This window comes from Rosa chinensis, chromosome 2 (assembly GCF_002994745.2).
Source record: "Rosa chinensis cultivar Old Blush chromosome 2, RchiOBHm-V2, whole genome shotgun sequence".
NCBI classification, from domain to species: Eukaryota; Viridiplantae; Streptophyta; class Magnoliopsida; order Rosales; family Rosaceae; genus Rosa; species Rosa chinensis.
In genome coordinates this window covers 1,173,822-1,194,328 of record NC_037089.1, presented here as the reverse complement: position 1 = coordinate 1,194,328, position 20,507 = coordinate 1,173,822, and the positions used below count along the sequence as shown (strand labels likewise).

Genomic DNA, 20,507 nt, shown 5'->3' with positions numbered 1-20,507 from the left:
TATTTCTATTATGAAAGCTAAAGAGACACAATGCATGAGTGCCACAAAGTTAACAAAGGCGCATGCAGTATTTCCCTACTTGTCAAACTTAGAACCACCTAACCACATTTGACATTCCTCCTTTGTCCCATTTCACTGGAAAAAGTGTGGCTCACCTTTCCCTTATATAAAAACACCAAACCATACCCACAAACCAAAACCATACCCACAAACCCAAACTACAACAATTATAAATACCACCACACACTCAGTCCTCACCTTCACCATCTCTCTATAATTTGACTTGTAGAGCTCAGTTCTAAAGAGGGTGCTAGTAGTCCTATTCAAGCTTTCAAGCATTTCCTGAGTTGAGTTTTCCTCTGGTTTCTTAAATCTTTGAGAAAAAAATATGGCTGGTACTGGTTTGTTTACAGAGATATTGGACGGAGAAGCCTACAAGTACTACTCTGATGGAGAATGGAAGAAATCATCTTCTGGTAAACTTGTTCCCATCATCAACCCAACTACAAGAAAGGTTCACTACAAGGTTCAAGGTAATTACTCTCTTTCTTTAACCATGTTCATGATTCTCTATGCTTTGATTCACTTTTGCAAAGTGAATTACAAGTACCCTTTATCTGGTTGGCTCAGCTTGTACACAAGAAGAGGTCAACAAGGTGATGGAGTCAGCAAAAACTGCACAGAAGTTATGGGCAAAGACTCCACTTTGGAAGAGAGCAGAGCTACTTCACAAGGCTGCTTCTATCCTCAAGGAACAAAAAGCTCCAATTGCGGAGTGTTTGGTTAAAGAGATTGCTAAGCCTGCTAAAGATGCTGTTACAGAGGTCTGTATAAGCATAAACTTTATCTTTTAATTTCAAGGTGATTTTTGTTTGTTTCTGTGAAAAATTTCGATTCAAGTTTGGGTTTTGTGAAGGTTGTCAGGTCTGGAGATTTGATCTCTTACACTGCTGAAGAAGGGGTCAGGATCCTTGGTGAAGGGAAGTTCTTGTTGTCTGATAGTTTTCCTGGAAATGAAAGAACCAAGTACTGCCTCACTTCCAAGGTACATCTACTTTTTACTATTTTTTGTTTGTCCTGTTTCTGTTTTACTGTTGAGTTAATGGCATTTGCATAGGTAGGTTGGTTTTGATGATGTAAGCCTTTCCAGAAAACAAAAGATGGTGTCAGCCTAAACCACTTTGTAACAATAGATGATGACAAATTGAAGAACCAACACTTCGTTTTTGAAACAATATTTATCTGTTTTCGTCAATTTCTTTGGTCATAAGTTCATAACATGACCAAATTCTACCAACTGTAAGAAACCACTCTCACCTTGGTAATTTATCACAACGCTTACCGATTTTATCTTTCTTCAATTTCTCAACTTGGAAAGTGAGTCTCTTCAAATTCTAGAATCAGAATCATGCCTCAATGTGCGTCATAACTCAGAAGACTTGCACTAGTATTTTCTGAAGTTGGATTATAACACAGTGATTCTCAAACCAGTAGATAATGAATAAGTTGCAGCATTTACTTTGCAGTAAATTTAATCTCATGGGTAAATCTTCCAAATCATTAATATTCATTGTCCTTATTTCGGAGAAATTTTGCTCAATACAACTGATTTTCGATTGCAGATTCCACTTGGTGTGGTTCTAGCCATTCCACCATTTAACTATCCTGTCAACCTTGCCGTCTCAAAAATTGCTCCGGCATTGATTGCTGGAAACTCTCTTGTGCTCAAACCCCCAACTCAGGTATCAATTCAAGGAATTACGCATTCATCCAGCTGTTATTGTTAGAATGTATTAGGTTGTGTTTGTGAAGCTGCCTTTACAAATGTTGTTAATGATCTCTCATGTTACCCCTACTTTGCATCTAGGGTGCTGTTTCTGCCCTTCATATGGTACATTGTTTTCACTTGGCTGGTTTCCCCAAAGGCCTTATTAGCTGTGTCACTGGGAAAGGATCTGAGATAGGTGACTTCCTTACCATGCATCCCGGAGTGAATTGTATTAGGTAGAATCCCAACCTACCATTGTTTGATACAAAATTAGCTACTCCCTTGGTTTCGTTGTCTCGAATACATATATATAGTTGCTTATTGATCAATTGCGGTTTGACAGCTTCACTGGTGGTGACACCGGTGTTGCAATTTCCAAAAAGGCAGGCATGATCCCTCTTCAGATGGAGTTGGGAGGAAAAGATGCCTGCATTGTGCTTGAAGATGCTGATCTTGATTTGGTGGCCGTAAACATAATAAAAGGAGGCTTTTCCTACAGGTGAATTGAGTCGATTCTTTCTCTTGTGCTAACATATGTAAGCCACCACATCAATTTTGAGTAATTAGTCTAAACATGGGATGCACATCTTGTAACAGTGGTCAGAGATGTACCGCTGTCAAGGTTGTGTTGGTGATGGAATCTGTTGCTGATGCCCTGGTTGAGAAAGTGAAGGCCAAGGTGGCAAAGTTAACCGTCGGGCCACCCGAGGAGAACTGTGACATCACTCCGGTTGTGACGGAATCATCTGCAAACTATATCGAAGGGTTGGTTATGGATGCAAAACAGAAAGAAGCAACATTTTGCCAGGAGTACAGAAGAGAGGGGAACCTTATCTGGCCCTTGTTGTTAGATAATGTCAGACCTGATATGAGAATTGCTTGGGAAGAGCCATTCGGTCCAGTTTTGCCAGTTATTAGGATTAGTACTGTTGAAGAAGGGATCCACCATTGCAATGCTAGCAATTTCGGACTACAGGTAACGCTATTTTATCATAACATGATGCGATTTAATTTAACATAACAAAATTTTTACATGAGTGAAATATACAGGGATGTGTGTTCACCAAAGACATCAACAAAGCAATGTTGATTAGTGATGCAATGGAGACAGGAACAGTTCAGATAAACTCGGCGCCTGCTCGTGGTCCAGATCACTTTCCATTTCAGGTGAGCTATCTCTTCAGAATTACACCCACCAAAGTAGTTTAGTTTGCTTGCATTGCATCATATTAACATAGAGTTTTGTGATGAATGACAGGGTATAAAAGATAGTGGAATTGGGTCACAGGGAATCACCAACAGCATCAATATGATGACCAAGATCAAGACCACTGTAATCAACTTACCGACCCCTTCTTACACCATGGGTTAGTAAGTTGTGTAAAATAAAGAAAGAATCATAGTATTCAGAGCTAGCTACTTGATCAATATCGTGTAGCTGATCAAATTAGTAAACTGTGTAAGTGTGAATTTTAGGCTGCAGACTGTAAAATGTTATGATCTCCTACGGCGTAACGGAGTTGATCGATGAGAAAGATGAATAACTGGGATACTCTTTCCAAACGGCTAGCTGCATCATTTGTGTTAGCTGATGTTATAGCTCTGGCAAGAATTTGAGGCTCCTCTTCTGTACCAATTAGCTATATATGTTAGCCAAACTATTTGGAAACTTCACTGAATAAGAACAGAGGAATTGTACTACTATGCTACGTTTTGAACTTGGTTTTTAAACAATTGAGGCTTCTCATTACATCTGCAACAAACTATTACTAGCACCTTGACATGCGCCACGCGCATGCTAATGGTCTTTTTTTATTTTCAGAATCAGTTAACATTCAAAATTCGAAGGTATCCTTCCCAAATTGATATCAAAAGGAGCTACTAAACTAATTCTTTTTTCTTTTCTTTTTGGGATCAAATTCCATTAGTATTTTGTCACAAGTTCACAACAATAATAGGACCCTATTAAAGAATAAAATCCGATGGCCCTCCTAAGCATCCAGCCTCTAGATGTAACAGAACACACTTTAAGCAGCAATATCTTAAGAACAAGCAACCTTTTTGTTAAATAAGGGAGGCAGAAGAGGTGGCAATTGTGATAAATTCGTGAATGCATCAGTTCAAACTGATCTCAACTCTAATTCATCAACAATTTAAGGGATGATACCTCTCTAATTGGGAGTAAATTTTATGTATCGGTAGCTTAATTTTACGAATTATTAAACGTTATTAGCTCTTCAGCAATAACCGTCGAGCCGCCCCTCCGATATTTTTAAAGAAAATAGGTCATTACTAGAGTGTTCGATCAACTAGTTTAGAGCTAATGGTGTTTCACATTGTTGCAAACCAATTAACACTGTATGCTCTTTCTTGTTATGGGCCTAGAATTTAGTTTGCGGCTTATAATTGGACGCGCAATCCAGTTCTTCATCATCCGCAAGGATCAAGTTGGCCTGGAATTCCAATTTGGTATGATTGATTGATGGAAGGGGTCGACTTTGGAATACATTTAGCAATATATATGGCATTAATCAGATACAACATATTTTTTTCTTGTCTGGAAAAGTATCTCAATGGATATTAAGCTACATATGCACATGGATTAGTTGCCTAGCTCAAAAAGGAATAAAAGAAAGGGGGAAACATCTTCTGGAATTTGATTTGAAGTTCACATTATCATTTTCAAAAGTGATTCTCGGAATGAGCTTTTATTGGGTTTAATTAGTTAAGAACTTGGGATTATGTACATAATTTTTTGACACATGCAAACTAGATAGATGTCCTTATTACGGATAATGATCATTTACACAATTTTGGGGTTAATTAATCCCACTTACCCAAACACTCTAAGGGGGTGTTTGTTTCATGGGATTGGACGGGAGTGGACTGGCTTATCTAGTCCAACAGACATCATCCCATGTTTGGCAACAACTGAGACTCAATTAAATGAGACTCCAGAGTCCCCAAAAACATGCTCTCACCTTCATCCACAGTGATGTCAAAAACCATCGGACTGTGGAAGCCAAAATCTCGCTCTTTGACTCTTTGCTTCAGCTTCGTGGTTTTCTCACTCTGCTACTGTTCGCTTGGGTCTCCTTCCATCTCTTCTGTAGGTTCAATTTTTCACTCTCCCCTCCAATCCCCTCAGTTTTCTGCCAGCCAAAACACAGAGATTCAGAGATGACGGGTACCCATTAAGCCCAAAGTGATGAGTGAAGGAGGATTTTACAGAAATTCATTTGCCATGAATCATTGAGTTTTGGGAGGTCTGGGAAAGACCCAATTGATATTTGGTTGTTGGCTGCAAGAATTGAAGAGTTTGAGATAGAACCAATTCAATTCCAGGTATGGGAGAGGGTTTTGCAATTTGTGTTTGATTTGCTTGCTTTTGCTTCATTTATGAGATTCAGAATTGTTCTGTGAATTGTGAGGATTGTGCATATGATTCGTGGCTTGCTTCTATTGTTGAGATAGACCCAATTTTGTTGTGAATTGTGAGGATTGTGCATATGATTCATTAGTTGCTTCCGTGTTCTTTCTTGCTACTCCTTAGTCCTAAACAGTGCCAAACATGATTCATGGCTTACTATAGCATAACCCAAGTTAAAGGAGTCCAGGACTCTTGTAGAAATTAAGGTCGGGAGTAACAGTCCGGTGAAACAAACACCCCTAAGAGATTGCCCACTTACACAATATTTTATATATATTTTGCCCTTTAGCCAATTAAGTATTTTTTTAATTACTTTTTATTTATTTTTTGGACAATTTTGCCCTCTCCTTCTTTGTCACTTAGAGAGAGAAGTCATCGGAGACCTTGCCGAACTCCAGTGGCCGGCGCCGGTAGCCGGATTCTTGTGTCCGATTTTATTTCCCTATAGTAATACCCAATAATCATATTATTGCCCCTCAATAAATATATTATTGCCCCCCCAATGCTTTTTTCATTGCCTCCCAATAATCATATTATTGCCTCCTAATAATCATATTATTGCCCCCAATAATCATATTATTACCCTCCAATAATCATATTATTGCCCTCCAGTTAATTGCATAAACTCCCAAAACCAAAATGAATACATTACAGACACAATTGATCAATTTATATGTTCAATTCTACATGTTAATTTTTTTCCTTCCCTATTCTCGGAGCTCACAGTTTACCCAAAAAAAATAAAATTAGCCACCCAGAAAATGCTTTGGGCACCAGATTCGTGCAAACTTCAACCTTCCACCCCCCCCCCCCCTCGCGGGCCGGGACTTCCTCTCTGCCAATCCTTCCAACTGCCACCTCCTCCTTCTCGTCAGAGACTGCCAGGGCCGCATCGCCCTCCTCGACCTCTGCCACAAGTCCCCATCCTCTGGTTTGACGCCGACACCACTAACAACTCTCGCCTCACCGTCCAGGTCCGACCCGAATCCTACGTCCTCGCATATGATGACGAAGACGGTGACAAAGCCGCATATGATGATGAAGCCCACAAACGTTGCCGGATTCGGTCTTCAGTGAGAGAAGAAATCAGTGAGGGGGGAGGAGAGATAGAAGAGGTCGAAGAGGGGAGGGGGGGGGAGGGAGAGAGAGAGAGTGAGAGAGAGAGAGAGAGAGAGAGAGAGAGAGAGAGAGAGAGAGAGAGAGAGAGAGAGAGAGAGAGAGAGAGAGAGAGAGAGAGAGAGAGAGAGAGAGAGAGAGAGAGGGCGACGACGTTGTTGGATTCGGTCTCCAGTGAGAGAAGAAATCGGTGAGGGGGGAGGAGAGAGAGAGAATAGATCGAAGAGGGAGGGGAGAGAGAGAGAGAGTCTGACAAAGAGATGAGTATAATTTAGTAATTAAATTGAGGGCAATACTGTCAATAGATGTTAGATTTGGTAAATGAGAGTAAAAAACTCTTAGTGGAGTAAGTGGACAATTTTTAGGCCAAAATTGTGTAAATGATCATTATGCCCTTATACCCTTTTAAGGAGCAAAAACAAGATAATCATGTTTAATTTAAGGATTGCATTGACATTAGCGTGATTATTGATTAAATGGGTGTATGGGTTGTAAAGAGACCCTATGACCTGAGTATCAAAAAGTGGAGATGGGATTGGTGAAAGACAAGGACATATACCTACATCTTTAGTTTTGCCTTGTCAATTTAATTGGATTTACTAACTCCTTTCGAATTTATTTGTTTGTCTCATACTTTTTTTTTCTTATAGAAAAGATGGTGACGCCAATATCTCTCTATTTAACTTGAATTATTTCATCCTATTACTCTTTCTTAGTTTGTACGCTAGGCAGGAAGTGCTCTACACCTAGACTATTCCCAAGCAATGCAACCTAAAGATACGTTTATTAGAATTAACATGCAAAGATCATTAAGTTTGAAAAGAGTTTGAGCAATCACTAGGCATCGCAATTGACTTAGAGCCTTGCTAAACCTAGGGTTTTGTTTACTTGCTAGTGAAAACTACCAATTACTTCTCTAGACAATTTGAGGAATCCAACTATTGATCCAGGCATCAAACAATCAAAGTATTAGAACCCTAGCATGCATACTAAGTAGGCCTCCAAAGCACACAAACATAGAATTCATCAATGAGAAATCGGTAAACAAAACCTCAACTTTATTAATTGGAAAACAAATTGAATGTCAAAGCATGTTATGGATCATGCCTAGGGGCTTCAACTGTTGCCTAACTACTGGAAATTTAGTTACACATAATGGGAATCAAAAACACAAAGGAGTTCATGGAGAAAGAAGACAACAAAAATCAGAAAATTGGAAAATACGGATCAGCGATCGATCGTTTATGGTGTGATTCTGTAGTCTTGGTTCTCCTCCAGCTCTGGTGTGTCTATGCTTCTTCGTATGTGAGATGGTCTGGTTCTTCAAATTACTATTTGACGAAGTGGTGTTGGCTCAGTGGTTAGAGCACCCACTATTTATGTATGAAGTCACGAGTTCGAGTCATCATGGGGGCAGGAGTGAAACCTTTTGATCCTCTTTTATAGATATAAGAAAGAAAAAAAAATTACTACTTGAAGCAGATGCATAGTTTCTCTTATATATGTTTAGGTACCGACGAAACTAATTACAAGGAAAAACATATGACATATGAAAAAATTTAACACATAGAAAAACACAAATGAGTTCTTATTGACTTATTCTCACATTTTTAATCCCTAAAACAAACAAGACATGTAATTTCATATACTATATTAAAACATGATAAAGATCGAATACTAAAAGATTTCACTATCTTTCTAGATATGGCTGAATTGAATGCACAGAATTTTGGAACATTAACAATTCATCGCATGAAATTTAGATTCTTATATTTCATAGGTACATATAGTCGTACGTGATTGGATACAATGAACTTGGCTGGCTTAGCATCAATCAAACTAACAACTCCATCGATACCAAAATGAGAGTCCACGATATATAGCTAGCTGTTTAAATCTGACATACCTTAGTTCTCTCAGTGTTCAAGATCATATCTCTATTCTCTACTGCTACTTGGTCGTGATTTGAGCTAGCAAAGTTTGAGCATATGATTTGATGAAATTTCGAAATACTATTAAGAAATGTATATAATCATTCTGGTAATCTTGCAATATAGTCAGCCACTCAGAGTACTCTAGTATAAATTAGTTCTTATTCTCACATCTTTAATCCCTAAAACAAACGAGACATGTGATTTCATATACTATACTAAAACTCGATATTGAATACTAAAAAATTTCCCTTATAAAAATAAAAAGATTAAAAGATAAAAAGAATACTAAAAAATTTCACCATCTTTCTAGTTATGGCTTAATTGGGTGCACAGAATTTTGGAACATAGAAAAACATAAATTAGTTCTTATTCTCACATTTTTAATCCCTAAAACAAACGAGACATGTGATTTCATATATTATACTAAAACATGATATATATAGATCGAATACTAAAAAATTTCACCATCTTTCTAGTTATGGCTGAATTGGGTGCACAGAATTTTGGAACATTAACAATTCATTGCATGATTTAGATTCTTATACTTCATAGGCACATATTTTTTTTGATAAATGGGGTTTTAAACCCAATCAAACTTGGAGGCTCATCCTCATGCCCAAATTATTATTCATTGAGTTTTGCTGCATCGAGGGGATGTAATACATGTACCTCGAGCTTACATAGTTGCGTTACAAAAATCCTCATAGAGGACATCCTGTAAGAAATCAGGAGCCTCAACTAAAGAAATATCCACAACACGATCCAAAATAGCAAAGTGGGCTAACATATGGGCAACATTATTTGTTTCACAATAAATTTGACGAATTCTGAAATAATTAAAAAATTGCAGAGATTCATAGGTACATATAGTCGTACGTGATTGGATACAATGAACTTGGCTAGCTTAGCATCAACCAAATTAACAACTCCATCGATTCCATAATGAGAGTCCACGATATATAGCTAGCTGTTGAAATCTAACATACCTTAGTTCTCTCAGTGTTCAAGATCATATCTCTATTCTCTACTGCTACTTGGTCGTGATTTGAGCTAGCAGAGTTTAAGCATATGATTTGATGAAATTTCGAAACACTATTAAGAAATGTATATAATCATTCTGGTAATCTTGCAAATATATTCAGACTAGTATAATAGTCTGATGACAATCATTTGAGATATGAGGGTTCTTATATAGACATGTTCTCACTCTCGATTCCAGGATATATTCTCACTCTTGTATTCTAATACTAATGGAGATATGAAAGACAGTAAGTACAGAGATATTATCTTTCACCATATGTTATTATGTTGGAATTCTTGATATAAAAACGCTGTTAGAAAATGGAAGCTAAGAAGAGTGTGTTTATGTAAAGGTCAGGGTCGAAAAAATATATATTTGAATTTATTTTGGTCGGAGTGATCGAGTCATGCGATCGATGGACGTTAGACTTTGAAGCAAAATCATAGAATAAGGAAAAATCGACTTGGCGGATGCTGAGTCCTAACGAGAAAGTGAAAGCTTTTAAGACCTTGCTCCGTAGCCATGCTCTTCAAAGTACGCCCGCTTTTTTTTTTTTTTTTAAGGCAACAGAAGACTAATCCATTGATAGTAAATCATACGACCTCACTCGGTCAAGCATGAAGGGTACAGAACACCCTCATATTACAATGCAAACTCACGAAGAGTACTAAATCCAAAAGAAATCCATATTTCAACAAAACTAAAATTCTAAAGGAACTACGGAAAAAGAAAATGCAGAATTTAAAAACTCCCTAATCCTACACTGCCCTAAAATGGAACCAATGTCCTGAACATCTTGACGCCTAAGACCCTTTTGGTGTACGTCGCAACCTTCAACACACCCATAGCAACATTCTAGGAACAGATGCAGGACAAAGAGCAGGACATACGACCCCCAAAAAGCCCAAACCCGACCCAAGTGTGAGAAAAATAGGGGAATTGGGCTAACCTAAGCCCAATTCTCTAGATTGCATCTCTACAGCCCAGTAAGGCAAAGGCCCAAGGCCTACTGTCCACACCCTACGCTCCTCACACCCAGCCGCCGAATCCGGCCATTTCGAGAAGCCGCCCGCCATCGCCTAATCAGTCTGGCAGCCTCCCCAGGCAGGAGACCACGACAACCATCTTGCCTCCCACCAAAGCCTATGCTAGCGACTATACTTGATGCACTAGGCTGGTTCTTCAAGCAAGAAACAGAAGCCTCAATCGGCGATCCGAACGCCGATCTCTAGCAGAAATTCTCCGACCTCGTCAAACCCGACCTCCTCTAGTCCCGAAACCGTGACTCCGACCTCCTCCTCGTCAAACCCGATCCCACCAAAGCAAAACACAGATCTCGTTTGCAAACCCACAACAAAGTAATGCTGGAGCGCCCTGTTGCAGATCGAAGCCAAGAAGCGCCGCCGCCTGCTCATGAAACCTATGTTTAGGTTTCGGTTTCGCTCCGACTTTAATTATTATATGGGAGCAGAGGTAGAGGACGATAGTGGTGAAATGGGTCTAGGACAAAATGAATGAATGTCATCTATTGAAGGCTGCTTCTTCATTTTTTATTTTTTATTTAGAAAGAGTTTCTTCATTTTTTGAGTGAGAAAGAAACCATCAAAATCTCTAAGGAAGTGGCTGGATTGTCTTTGAGTTTAGATGTGTATAAAAAGCACTAGAAAATCTTTCAAAATCCAGCATTTAATAAAATCCTAAAAAATCCGTATATTTTTGAATATCGTCAGATTTGAATGAATAATTTTAAATCTTAACTGAATACGTCAAGATTTTAAAAGACTATTTAAAATCTCAATTGAATACCTATGGACTTTTAAAATACAAAAAAATCTTGTAAACTCTAAAATGAATACAACCCCGAAGTCTGCATTAATATTGGCTTTTTTGTTGGTTGTCTTTGAAGATAAAAAGAACATTCAATAATGGTTTGACTTGATTTTCAAGTATCACCGCACAAATCTACACTGAGCATGCTCAAAATAAGTCCATGGAAAGAAGATAAGATTAACCTTAAAAAAATACCACAATGTAGAAGTTACTTGGGGAAGTGTTTGATAAGATGACTTAAGTTCAAGTTTAAATTAATCCTAGTTAAACCTAAAGCTTATAGTAGAAGGTAACGCGCATCCAGCACAATATGGTGGGTAGGTATACACAGTACCCCAACCCTACCCTATCACTTATACTATAGACTAGTCTCCTCCTAACTGGTCTGACCAACCAAAGGTCCTGATCAGAATCTATGACCCCCCACACTAAGTCTGTGAGCGCCACAAACACCATAACAGAACCCTTCCCTCTATATAACCCCAACTCCAAACCCAAAAAAATTTAGCCCAGAAACTCAAACTGAGAAAACCGCAACAGTCAAGAGAAAACCGTAACAGTCAAGTCAGCCGGAAAACTGTGAAATGAACTCTCTGCTAAACCCCCAGACGCCGTTCGACTCCTCCGCCCACGACGACTTCCTCGAGCAAATGCTCTCCACCCTCGGCCCCTCCTCCTGCTCCTCCTGGGCCGACGAAACCCCGCCGGCGCCGCCGTCCGCCGGTAACAGCGACAACAATGTCGTCTTCTCTTACGACGACTCTTCCAACCTCGCCACCAAGTTCCGCAGCCACCAGATCAGCGCCGGCGCCGCAGCGTCCAAGTCCTCCCCCACTGCCTCGGCCGCAGCCGCCGCCGCCATGATGCTCCAGCACCAGCTCATGATGTCCCGTGGCGGCTCCTCCTCCTCCGGCAACGGCGCTCCGATGGGGTTGTCGTTGGGGAGCAACGGTGACTTCAACGATATTGGTGACGGCTCGTCGTTTAAATCTCCTAATCCGGTTAGTTTAATTAAGCTTTTTCTATGAGAAACAGCGATGGCATTAGTGTAAATAATATTCTGAACTTGCGGAGGTGTTTTTTTTTTACAGGGCGTTGTTGACGGTGGTTCTTCTGTTCAGGCCTTGTTTAATGGCTTTACTGGATCTCTGTCTCCGAACCAGCCTCAGCATTTTCATCACCATCAGGTATTTTTATCACAGTTGTCTTCTTCCTTGTTTATCTAACTAATCTGGATTACTTTCTAATGATCATGATTAATTTGATTAGGGGGGTGCACTTCAAGCGCAGAACTATGGAGCTCAAGCCGCAGCCATGACCCAACCTCCGGCGAACGGCTCGGCCGGAGCTTCGGCTGCGCAACCCAGGCCCAGAGTCAGGGCCAGGCGAGGTCAAGCCACTGACCCACACTCCATCGCTGAAAGAGTACGTCATCAGTTCTCGAAATTTAACGGTGGCTCTGAAGTATTGAAACTCGAAGTCATAAACCGTCAGATTAGTCGATGATTTGATTTCTGACTAATAAAAAGGGTCGGTTACCGACTCTGAAATTTTTGAAAACTCGAGAGCACTATAAAATATCTTTAATTCTTTTGTTGGTTTTCTGAGCAAGCAAACAGTACAGAAGCACCAGCATTTGTTTTGTGGTTTGATTGAATTGCTTGTTTGTATTAGCTTTGTATTTTTCTGAAACGGATATTGTTGCAGTTACGAAGAGAGAGAATTGCAGAGAGAATGAAAGCCCTGCAGGAGCTGGTTCCCAATGCCAACAAGGTAAACTTCATTTAATTATTTCATTCTCGATCATACCTCGAAATAAATTAGTTGATTAAAGAACATAATTATGGGTCATCATCAGAATTATTTGATTAAAAATTTGCAAATGAATCTCTCCTCTGTAACTGATAATTCATGAAATATCATTTTATTTTTTAGGGTTTACTGGTTTACGGGACAAGTGTCAGATATTTAATAACGGTAGTATAATTTTATTATTTATCTAAGGTCATTTTATTATAAGAAGCCGGAGTGGAGTTAGTCCCGAGTCCCGACACGTACTCCGGCAGGACTCTATTAATGGCTTTCCTAATTATACCTGGATTTTCTTAATTAATTGGTTAATACTTTTTTTTTTTTTTTTTGACTTTGTCAAAGGGAACCCAAAGATTTCCATAATTATTAAGTACCATAATTATCAAGTACCTTGTTTAGTATATTTTATTTCTTTGTTTTTCTAGATAATATGATGTAATAAATTGAATAATCTTGGATGTGGGTTTTGGAATGACAGACAGATAAGGCTTCAATGCTAGATGAGATCATCGATTATGTAAAGTTCCTGCAGCTCCAAGTCAAGGTAATTTAGATGCTTTACTCTTCCTTTATCTAATTATTGGTTATGTTTAATCCTTTTTTATTATCTTTAATCCAAGACCCTCTTTTTAATTGCTTAAATTAAAGAAAAGGAAGGATTCCCTGGTTGACATTGTTGTTTGTTTAGATATGATAATCAAGTAAAGAATTAGCCCCTGTATTGTAAAGTTGGATCAATTATGAGGAATATTAATTTTCCTTGTTACTTGTAATATATATATATATATATATATATATATATATATATATTTACTGAGTTATGCTCTTCTTTTTGGGTTCAACAGGTTCTGAGCATGAGCAGGTTGGGTGGTGCTGGTGCTGTTGCTCCCCTTGTCACTGATATGTCCTCTGAGGTAAAATTAACCAAGTTAAAAAAAAAATCCCTTTCACCATGATCAGCAGAGACTTAAACCATAGTTAAGATTTTACTTTAACTTTAGGTAACAAAAAAAAAAGAGGGAAAACTCAGTTTATACATTGTGCACATTTTTTTCATATCCACCTACCAAGCTATTAGTCCTGTAGTGTTGCAATTTGGGAGTAAGCTAATTCGATAGTTTTGTACTCTAAAATTTCAAAACAAAGTCGATCTCTCGCAGTATTGAAGCTTCAAAGTCAGCTTATAAAATGGTTATGCACTCCGAAATTTCAATACTACTCCGGAGGAGCGGTATCCCCAGCTAGCAGAAAGCTGGCCTCAACATCACCCAAAAAACGACAAAAATAAAGGAGCACGCGTGCCCACTTTTGAGATTCCTCACTCACTCTTTTTCAGAGAAACCGCCCCCTTTCTCTTTTGGCCTGTCTTTTGTTTTTTTTGCTTTCCTTTTCAAACTCTGAAAAGTTATTTACGAAAATGTTTAATTTCCATTGGGTCGATGCAGGGAGGCGGTGACTGTATCCAGACCAGTGCCAACGGCGGGACCCGCGCCGGCCGGAGCGGCAACCAAACGGCGTCGTCCAACGACAGCATGACGGTGACGGAGCACCAGGTGGCCAAGCTCATGGAGGAGGACATGGGCTCCGCCATGCAGTACCTACAGGGCAAAGGTCTCTGCCTCATGCCTATTTCCTTGGCCACAGCTATCTCCACCGCCACGTGTCACCCCCGGAACCCACTGATGAATGGCAACAACAACCCCGTCATTACATCTAACGGCGGAGAGGGGCCGTCGTCTCCCAGCATGTCAGTGTTGACCGTCCAGTCAGCCACGATGGCCAGTAACGGCGGCGTTGACGGTTCCGGTAAAGACGCCGCCTCCGTCTCCAAGCCGTGAGACCACTCACCCACCACCACCACCACCACTCACCCAACCTAACGTGACGTGGACTCCAAGGCCCCCTACTGAAGTCTACTAAAATAAGGCCTCTTTCATCAGGGTGCTTTTTTTGTTGCAACGACGCCGTATTTGCGTAGACTTTGGCTGAAAAGCTAGCTAACGACCTCTCCCAGATCCCTATGAAAATTCTGTTTTTCATGATTTTTGGGGTGTCTTTGTCTTTTTATTGCTTTTTTTGGTTTTTTTTTTTTGTCGCTTCTTAATGTGAGGATGTTTATCTTTGATAATCATTATCATGTTACCCTATTACGAAATGATTAGTCTCTAATAATAGTGTGGGAATAATTAAGGATCCAAAAGAGGGTTTGAGTTTATCAAATTCTAAAACAAGTAATAAAGAAGTCGGTCTCCTGTATTCTATGGGTTAATTAATTAAGATTTAGAGACTACTACACCAATTATTATTATTATTAGTATCTATATATCTATACTATTATTAAGAGAAGAGAGCTTGTTAGCCAAAACTGAAAATTTTGACAGATTTACCCCTGAAAGATTAAAAAATTTTGGGAACAAATTAAATTACAATGATAAATAGGACAATTATAAAATCGATTTTTACTAAGAAAATTAAAAAGAAATGATTCCACAACCCCCACTTTTCTCTCCCACTATTTTCTCTCTACAATAACTACCAGTGAATTTATTTCTTCTACAATAACTATCCTTTTTTTTTTTTAAACGAAAATTTTTAGTACATATGCAGAGCATGTGATTGCAGACTAGTTATTATTAAGAGAAGAGTCTTTGTTAACCAAATCATATATTAATTTGAAATTATATTTAATTACTAAGGGATAAGAAGGTAAATAACAAAATCAAAATTGAAAAAATAATAATAATAATTTACTTATCTGCAGATAACTTTCCACTTTGCCACTATGTGCATTTCATTCAAGACAAAACTTGCCACTATCTGTAATAACTCCCCACTTATTTTGAAATTTTTTTTTCCATATTTATTTAATCTATAATCTATAATATTATTAAGAGAAGAGGCTTTGTTAGCCAAAATCTAAAATTTTGACAGAATTGACCCTATAAGATTAATAAACTTTGAGAATTAATTAAATCACAAGGATAATTAAGACATTTACAAAATGTATTTTTATCAAAAAAAGTTTGAAAAAAAATACCCACAGCCCACTTTTCTCTCTCCCACTTTATTTTCTCTGCAATAACCAACTTTTTTCTTTTTTCTTTTTTGAAAAAAAAATTAATAACTTACACATGCAGAGTATGTGTGAAAAATTGCTAGTTAATAATTATTCACACCCATCAGATGTGTTTTGTTCTAGTTATTTTTAAATAGAGGAGTCGGCAGATAACTACTAAAGCCCCTAGTTTTTTGGTTTTGTTTTTGTTGGCTAAAGTTTGAGTCGGTAGTTATTCACCATATCAATGTGGATTAGATTTTCCGGTCAATTGAACGTCTTGTATTTTCTTCTTGTTCTGATGATTGATTTGGAACACTACTTTGACCACCTGCTCCAATTCACTTAGTTGAGTTGAAGTCATTGAGGATGATGACGAGGACAAAAACTTATCTCGAATCCATTTTTTAATCATCAAATGACAATATCTCTTTTTTCATATCGAACATTAATTATGTATGCTATTGTTATTGAAAAACAAATTTAACTTAATTTTCGATGTAATCAAAGATACGCTTAATTTCTGTAATACAATACACATTAACGGTAAGAAAAGAGTTGCATTTGAGTAATATGATGCATTCGTGTTATTAATCTCATAGTTGACAAACACTAGGGACAGAGAACGTCATCTTTTTAGTTCCATACTTGATAATTGACAAACTGAAGCAGGCAGCGTCTCTGTGGTCCATGTCATTCTTTATAAATTTCTAATAACCAATTCTCACATCAACGTGAGGATGACGTAAGGCCTACCATCACCTTCCCTTCCCGTCCTGCTCGGAAAAAATGCTAGTCATTCTCATCCGGTCATTCCCATATAGAATGGAACACTGGACACACGAACGAGAATGGTTTCCGGTGAAACTGTAATAACACTTATGCTAAATGCTATCGAAAGATACCGAAAATGCAATTAGCAGCTTCAAGAGCATTACCGAAAGGACTTGAACTGCTAGAGACATCTATAACAATAGCTAAAAATGTAAGACAAAGCTTATCAATCAGCAGAAGCAACAATCCCTTTAAGATATTCAAGTCAGAGACACGGATGCAAGCTCACGGCCGGCATTGTGATTCGGAGGCGATACTGGTGAGCATGAACTTCCAAGCTTGATCTTTTTCCAGATCTCCAGCTCAATATCAAATTCACTTATTACACATGGGAGTATCAAGAGACATGTAATCCACTACTTATTGTCAATTCCTTCACAGCATCATTGAGGCATTGACTCTCCTATTCTAAATGCTTATTCTAAAGGTTGAGGATATTATTCTATATCTGCTCATAACTCCCAATAAGCCGGTCAAATACATACATATATATATATATATATATATATATATATATATATATATCAGGAATCAAGATATGAACTATACCAGGAAGCTGTTAATTTGGACTTCACTAATCAGTTCATATATAATAAAACTCTATGAAATATAGAATAAGGACATTGAATATTGTTGATGCATCATTTTCCAAAGTACCGGCAGAAGTTTACTATCTCTTTTACCTCTATTTCTATCTGTCATGAACTCAAGATAGGACTTTTATGTTTGATAGAAATGTGATTGCAGTGCACTGAAACATAGAATATTGATGAAGGCCAAGAAAAAAACAAATATATATATGCATGTCTTCCACAGAAAAGGTGTCTCATAACTGACATTAAACCTTAATGAAATTCATAAAAGCTGAATACAACACCACAAAGAAGATTTCATCTAGGACTAATACAGCGAGAACAAGTTAAGCCAACTCACACTTAATATGGCACAGTGGCACACATGTGAAACCTTATCTGAAGATCACCTTGCCCCTAAAACAATGAACTATGTGTTTCAAGTCAACAGTCACTGTAATATTAAGCAGCAAAATCTCCATTTATATTGAAAAGGTTCTGTGCTTAATCTCACCGGAAGAATATAAATATACATATTTTTCTGAGCAGCAAATATACATATATGCTTTGACACACAAATTACCCCAGAATTTTTGGACTCCATCAACTTCACAAAATTCTGCAAAAATTTTGTGATCATTTTATATAATTCAGGCTATTTGAAACACTGAAATCAATGATCTGCTCTAGTGCATCCTTAACCGACCCTAAACTCTTACCAATTTAGTTTTCCAATTCAGAAAACGAGCTGTATCATCTTGCAATGAGTGCAAAGCTCTTGGCCAAGTTGTTCAGTATAACTCCCAAAAGCATGTAACATGACAAACTGAAGTTCTCTTATCATTATTACTTTCTATCAAAATAAAATAAAATAAAAAATCAGTAATTGTTTGGTTTTGCAATTCTTACTCGCAGAGTCACAGGGACTAGCTCTTACAAACTCATGCCTCAACAATAAACACACTCCTTCAAGAGATGCATTCATAGAATCAATTATTGATTAAATGCTCCCAGAAATGTTCCCGTGTGCACCAATTTGTGACCAGCCTACAGTCTTCTCCTCAGAGTCAGCTCCTATTTGGTATATGGAGCAAAGCAATGCTTCTGGATAACCTATTTCTAACATCTAGACCGATGAAAGGCCATTTGTGTTGTAACAAAGCAGAAAATATCCACCTCAAGTGGTGGAATTTTGGATGCCTAACAATTCTACAGAATGATTACTAACATTTAGAAATTTGATTACTCTTCATCCAAGTTTAATTGTACTACGGTACTACCATACTATTTGTGTTATATAGGAAAGTAAACGACCACTCAATTGCAACCATGGTATTGGCACATATGTAGCCTTTATATTAACCCAGCTTAAGTTTCTAAAAGAAGTATCCATATAACACCAACAAATATGCTATATATAGCAAAACATATATAAACCAACCAAAGGTCTGACCCCTTGAAGGTTGCAAGCAGAACACTAGCATGGACACATGGTACCTTTATGCAATTGCCTAGATATCTCTAACATCTGCCAGAACCCTCAAACCAAACAAGAAAAGAAGTGCATCAACGACAAAATTTTGTTTTCATCCATTAATTGTACAAGAAACATATCTAATCAAATCAAAATTGTTGTTGTTTCCAATCAGTTTCTTACTCCAACGTAATTTGGATATGACAGTAACATCTCTTCAAGCCTTAAATCTGTTATACGTCTCTTGCTCTGAATAATGAATTTAGCATGCAGCCAGTAGCTGGCCCAGATGATTCCTTCCGCCTGGAGGGGCCAAGTGAACACCTTAAACCCCTGCCAAAATGAATAAACGCAACCCTGTGAGGGTTCCACTAACTTCAGTTATTCCTAAAATCTCTCACGAGTTTTATACAAGGCGCCCCCCGAAATTTAATTTCCACCTATTCCTAAAGTTATGACTAAACAACACAGCAATGTTATGAAATGTAATGCCAACATATGCGGCAATCTTAAAGCATAAACAGGTCATCCATGAAACTAGAATTTGAAACCAAACGTAGCTTTTATTTATACGATTCTCTATCCATCACCAGTAAGTTTTAGACACTTAGATGTACAATTACTACAAGACTAGGATAGCTAATAAGAGTAAGGACATTCTGATTGCCGACCCATTAAACCCAAAAAGCTCACAGAAACTCAGTTTAACTAGTGCTGGGGGGCTTGAAAGTGTAAGGTTGTGGAAGTGACAACGGACCTCTCCTCGATTCTTTATCATCCAAAAGCCTCTTCAAACTTCTGTTCTTGCAGTGCATCGCATCAAAATGCTTCACCTGAAAACAAAACAAACCAATAATGTAAAACAAACGGGGCATAAACCCTAATGGGGTCATAAACCCTATTCTCAAAAATGGTCACAAACCCTAAAGATTGAAGCTTCAATCAAAAATGGGCACAGACCCTATTGCCAAAAATGATCATAAACCCTAAAGATTGAAGCTTTACCCAAGAAGCACGGCAGTTATTGACGAACTGATCCCTGGCGGGTTTGCACTGTGCTGGGTATAACAGACCCTTGGACGCAATTTCAGTCTGTTTCTTATCTGATTCTTTCTCCAAACAAGCATAGAATGCGTCTCGTGCCTGATCGGAACCCATCAAATTTCAGATTGAACCCTTAAAATTTCAGCTATGAAATTAAAATTAAAGCAAGTGAATGAATGCATAGAAGGGTAATTAGGACCTTATAGCATGCTTGTCTTGCACTAGAGAGCACATCGGTGTGAACCCCATCTGGGTTTCGTGCTGTTAAAGCTTCATTGGCCATGGCTTCGCTAAAGAGAGAACGTTTTGCTTCTGCAAGAGTACGATTAGCGCGACTGTAGGTGCACCAATGAAAGGGAGTTTGGGTGAAGTGAATGGGCCGTGTTGGCCCAGTGGGCCTAATCACCATGGGGCCCAAGGGTTGGATGACTTTAACTCACAAGTCAAGAACTAATGATGACTCACACTTCGCAAACTTGAGAATAATGCATGCTAAGTTTTCGTTATATGTTAATGTTGATAGTGCGATTGGAGAAGGCAACGTTTCAACAACGTACGTTTTATGTAGATTCAAGTTTTCCTAACAGCCCTAGTTGCTTTACTCGGGTTTTTAAAGC

The 20,507-nt window shown here is 38.3% G+C and overlaps 3 protein-coding genes across 5 annotated transcripts; 2 read left to right on the top strand and 1 right to left on the bottom strand.

Moving 5' to 3' along the window:
• The first annotated feature begins 206 nt into the window (after nt 1-206).
• On the top strand, nt 207-3,518 carry LOC112188495 (NADP-dependent glyceraldehyde-3-phosphate dehydrogenase). Its single transcript, XM_024327618.2, has 9 exons — nt 207-533; nt 631-824; nt 917-1,045; nt 1,623-1,742; nt 1,868-2,004; nt 2,112-2,267; nt 2,366-2,744; nt 2,819-2,935; nt 3,027-3,518. Exons 1-9 carry the CDS (start codon nt 389-391, stop codon nt 3,138-3,140), a joined length of 1,491 nt encoding a protein of 496 aa, XP_024183386.1. The 5' UTR covers nt 207-388; the 3' UTR covers nt 3,141-3,518.
• Nucleotides 3,519-11,593: 8,075 nt separating this feature from the next.
• On the top strand, nt 11,594-15,110 carry LOC112188917 (bHLH transcription factor RHL1). The gene is made up of 7 exons (XM_024328156.2): nt 11,594-12,100; nt 12,191-12,286; nt 12,369-12,524; nt 12,807-12,872; nt 13,390-13,455; nt 13,757-13,825; nt 14,357-15,110. The coding sequence occupies exons 1-7, from the start codon at nt 11,684-11,686 to the stop codon at nt 14,747-14,749; spliced, it is 1,263 nt and encodes a 420-aa protein (XP_024183924.1). The 5' UTR covers nt 11,594-11,683; the 3' UTR covers nt 14,750-15,110.
• Nucleotides 15,111-18,766: 3,656 nt separating this feature from the next.
• Nucleotides 18,767-20,249, bottom strand: LOC112189546 (cytochrome c oxidase assembly factor 6). 3 transcript variants are annotated; one of them, XM_024328891.2, is made up of 4 exons: nt 20,090-20,249; nt 19,852-19,989; nt 19,604-19,679; nt 18,767-19,203 (listed from the first exon to the last, which is right to left on the bottom strand). In XM_024328891.2, exons 1-4 carry the CDS (start codon nt 20,171-20,173, stop codon nt 19,172-19,174), a joined length of 330 nt encoding a protein of 109 aa, XP_024184659.1. In that variant the 5' UTR covers nt 20,174-20,249; the 3' UTR covers nt 18,767-19,171. The 3 variants fall into 3 exon arrangements, with proteins under 3 accessions (XP_024184659.1, XP_024184662.1, XP_024184658.1); XM_024328894.2 differs by having other exon boundaries at nt 18,767-19,179; XM_024328890.2 differs by lacking the exon at nt 18,767-19,203 and having other exon boundaries at nt 19,297-19,679.
• Between the last annotated feature and the right edge of the window lie 258 nt (nt 20,250-20,507).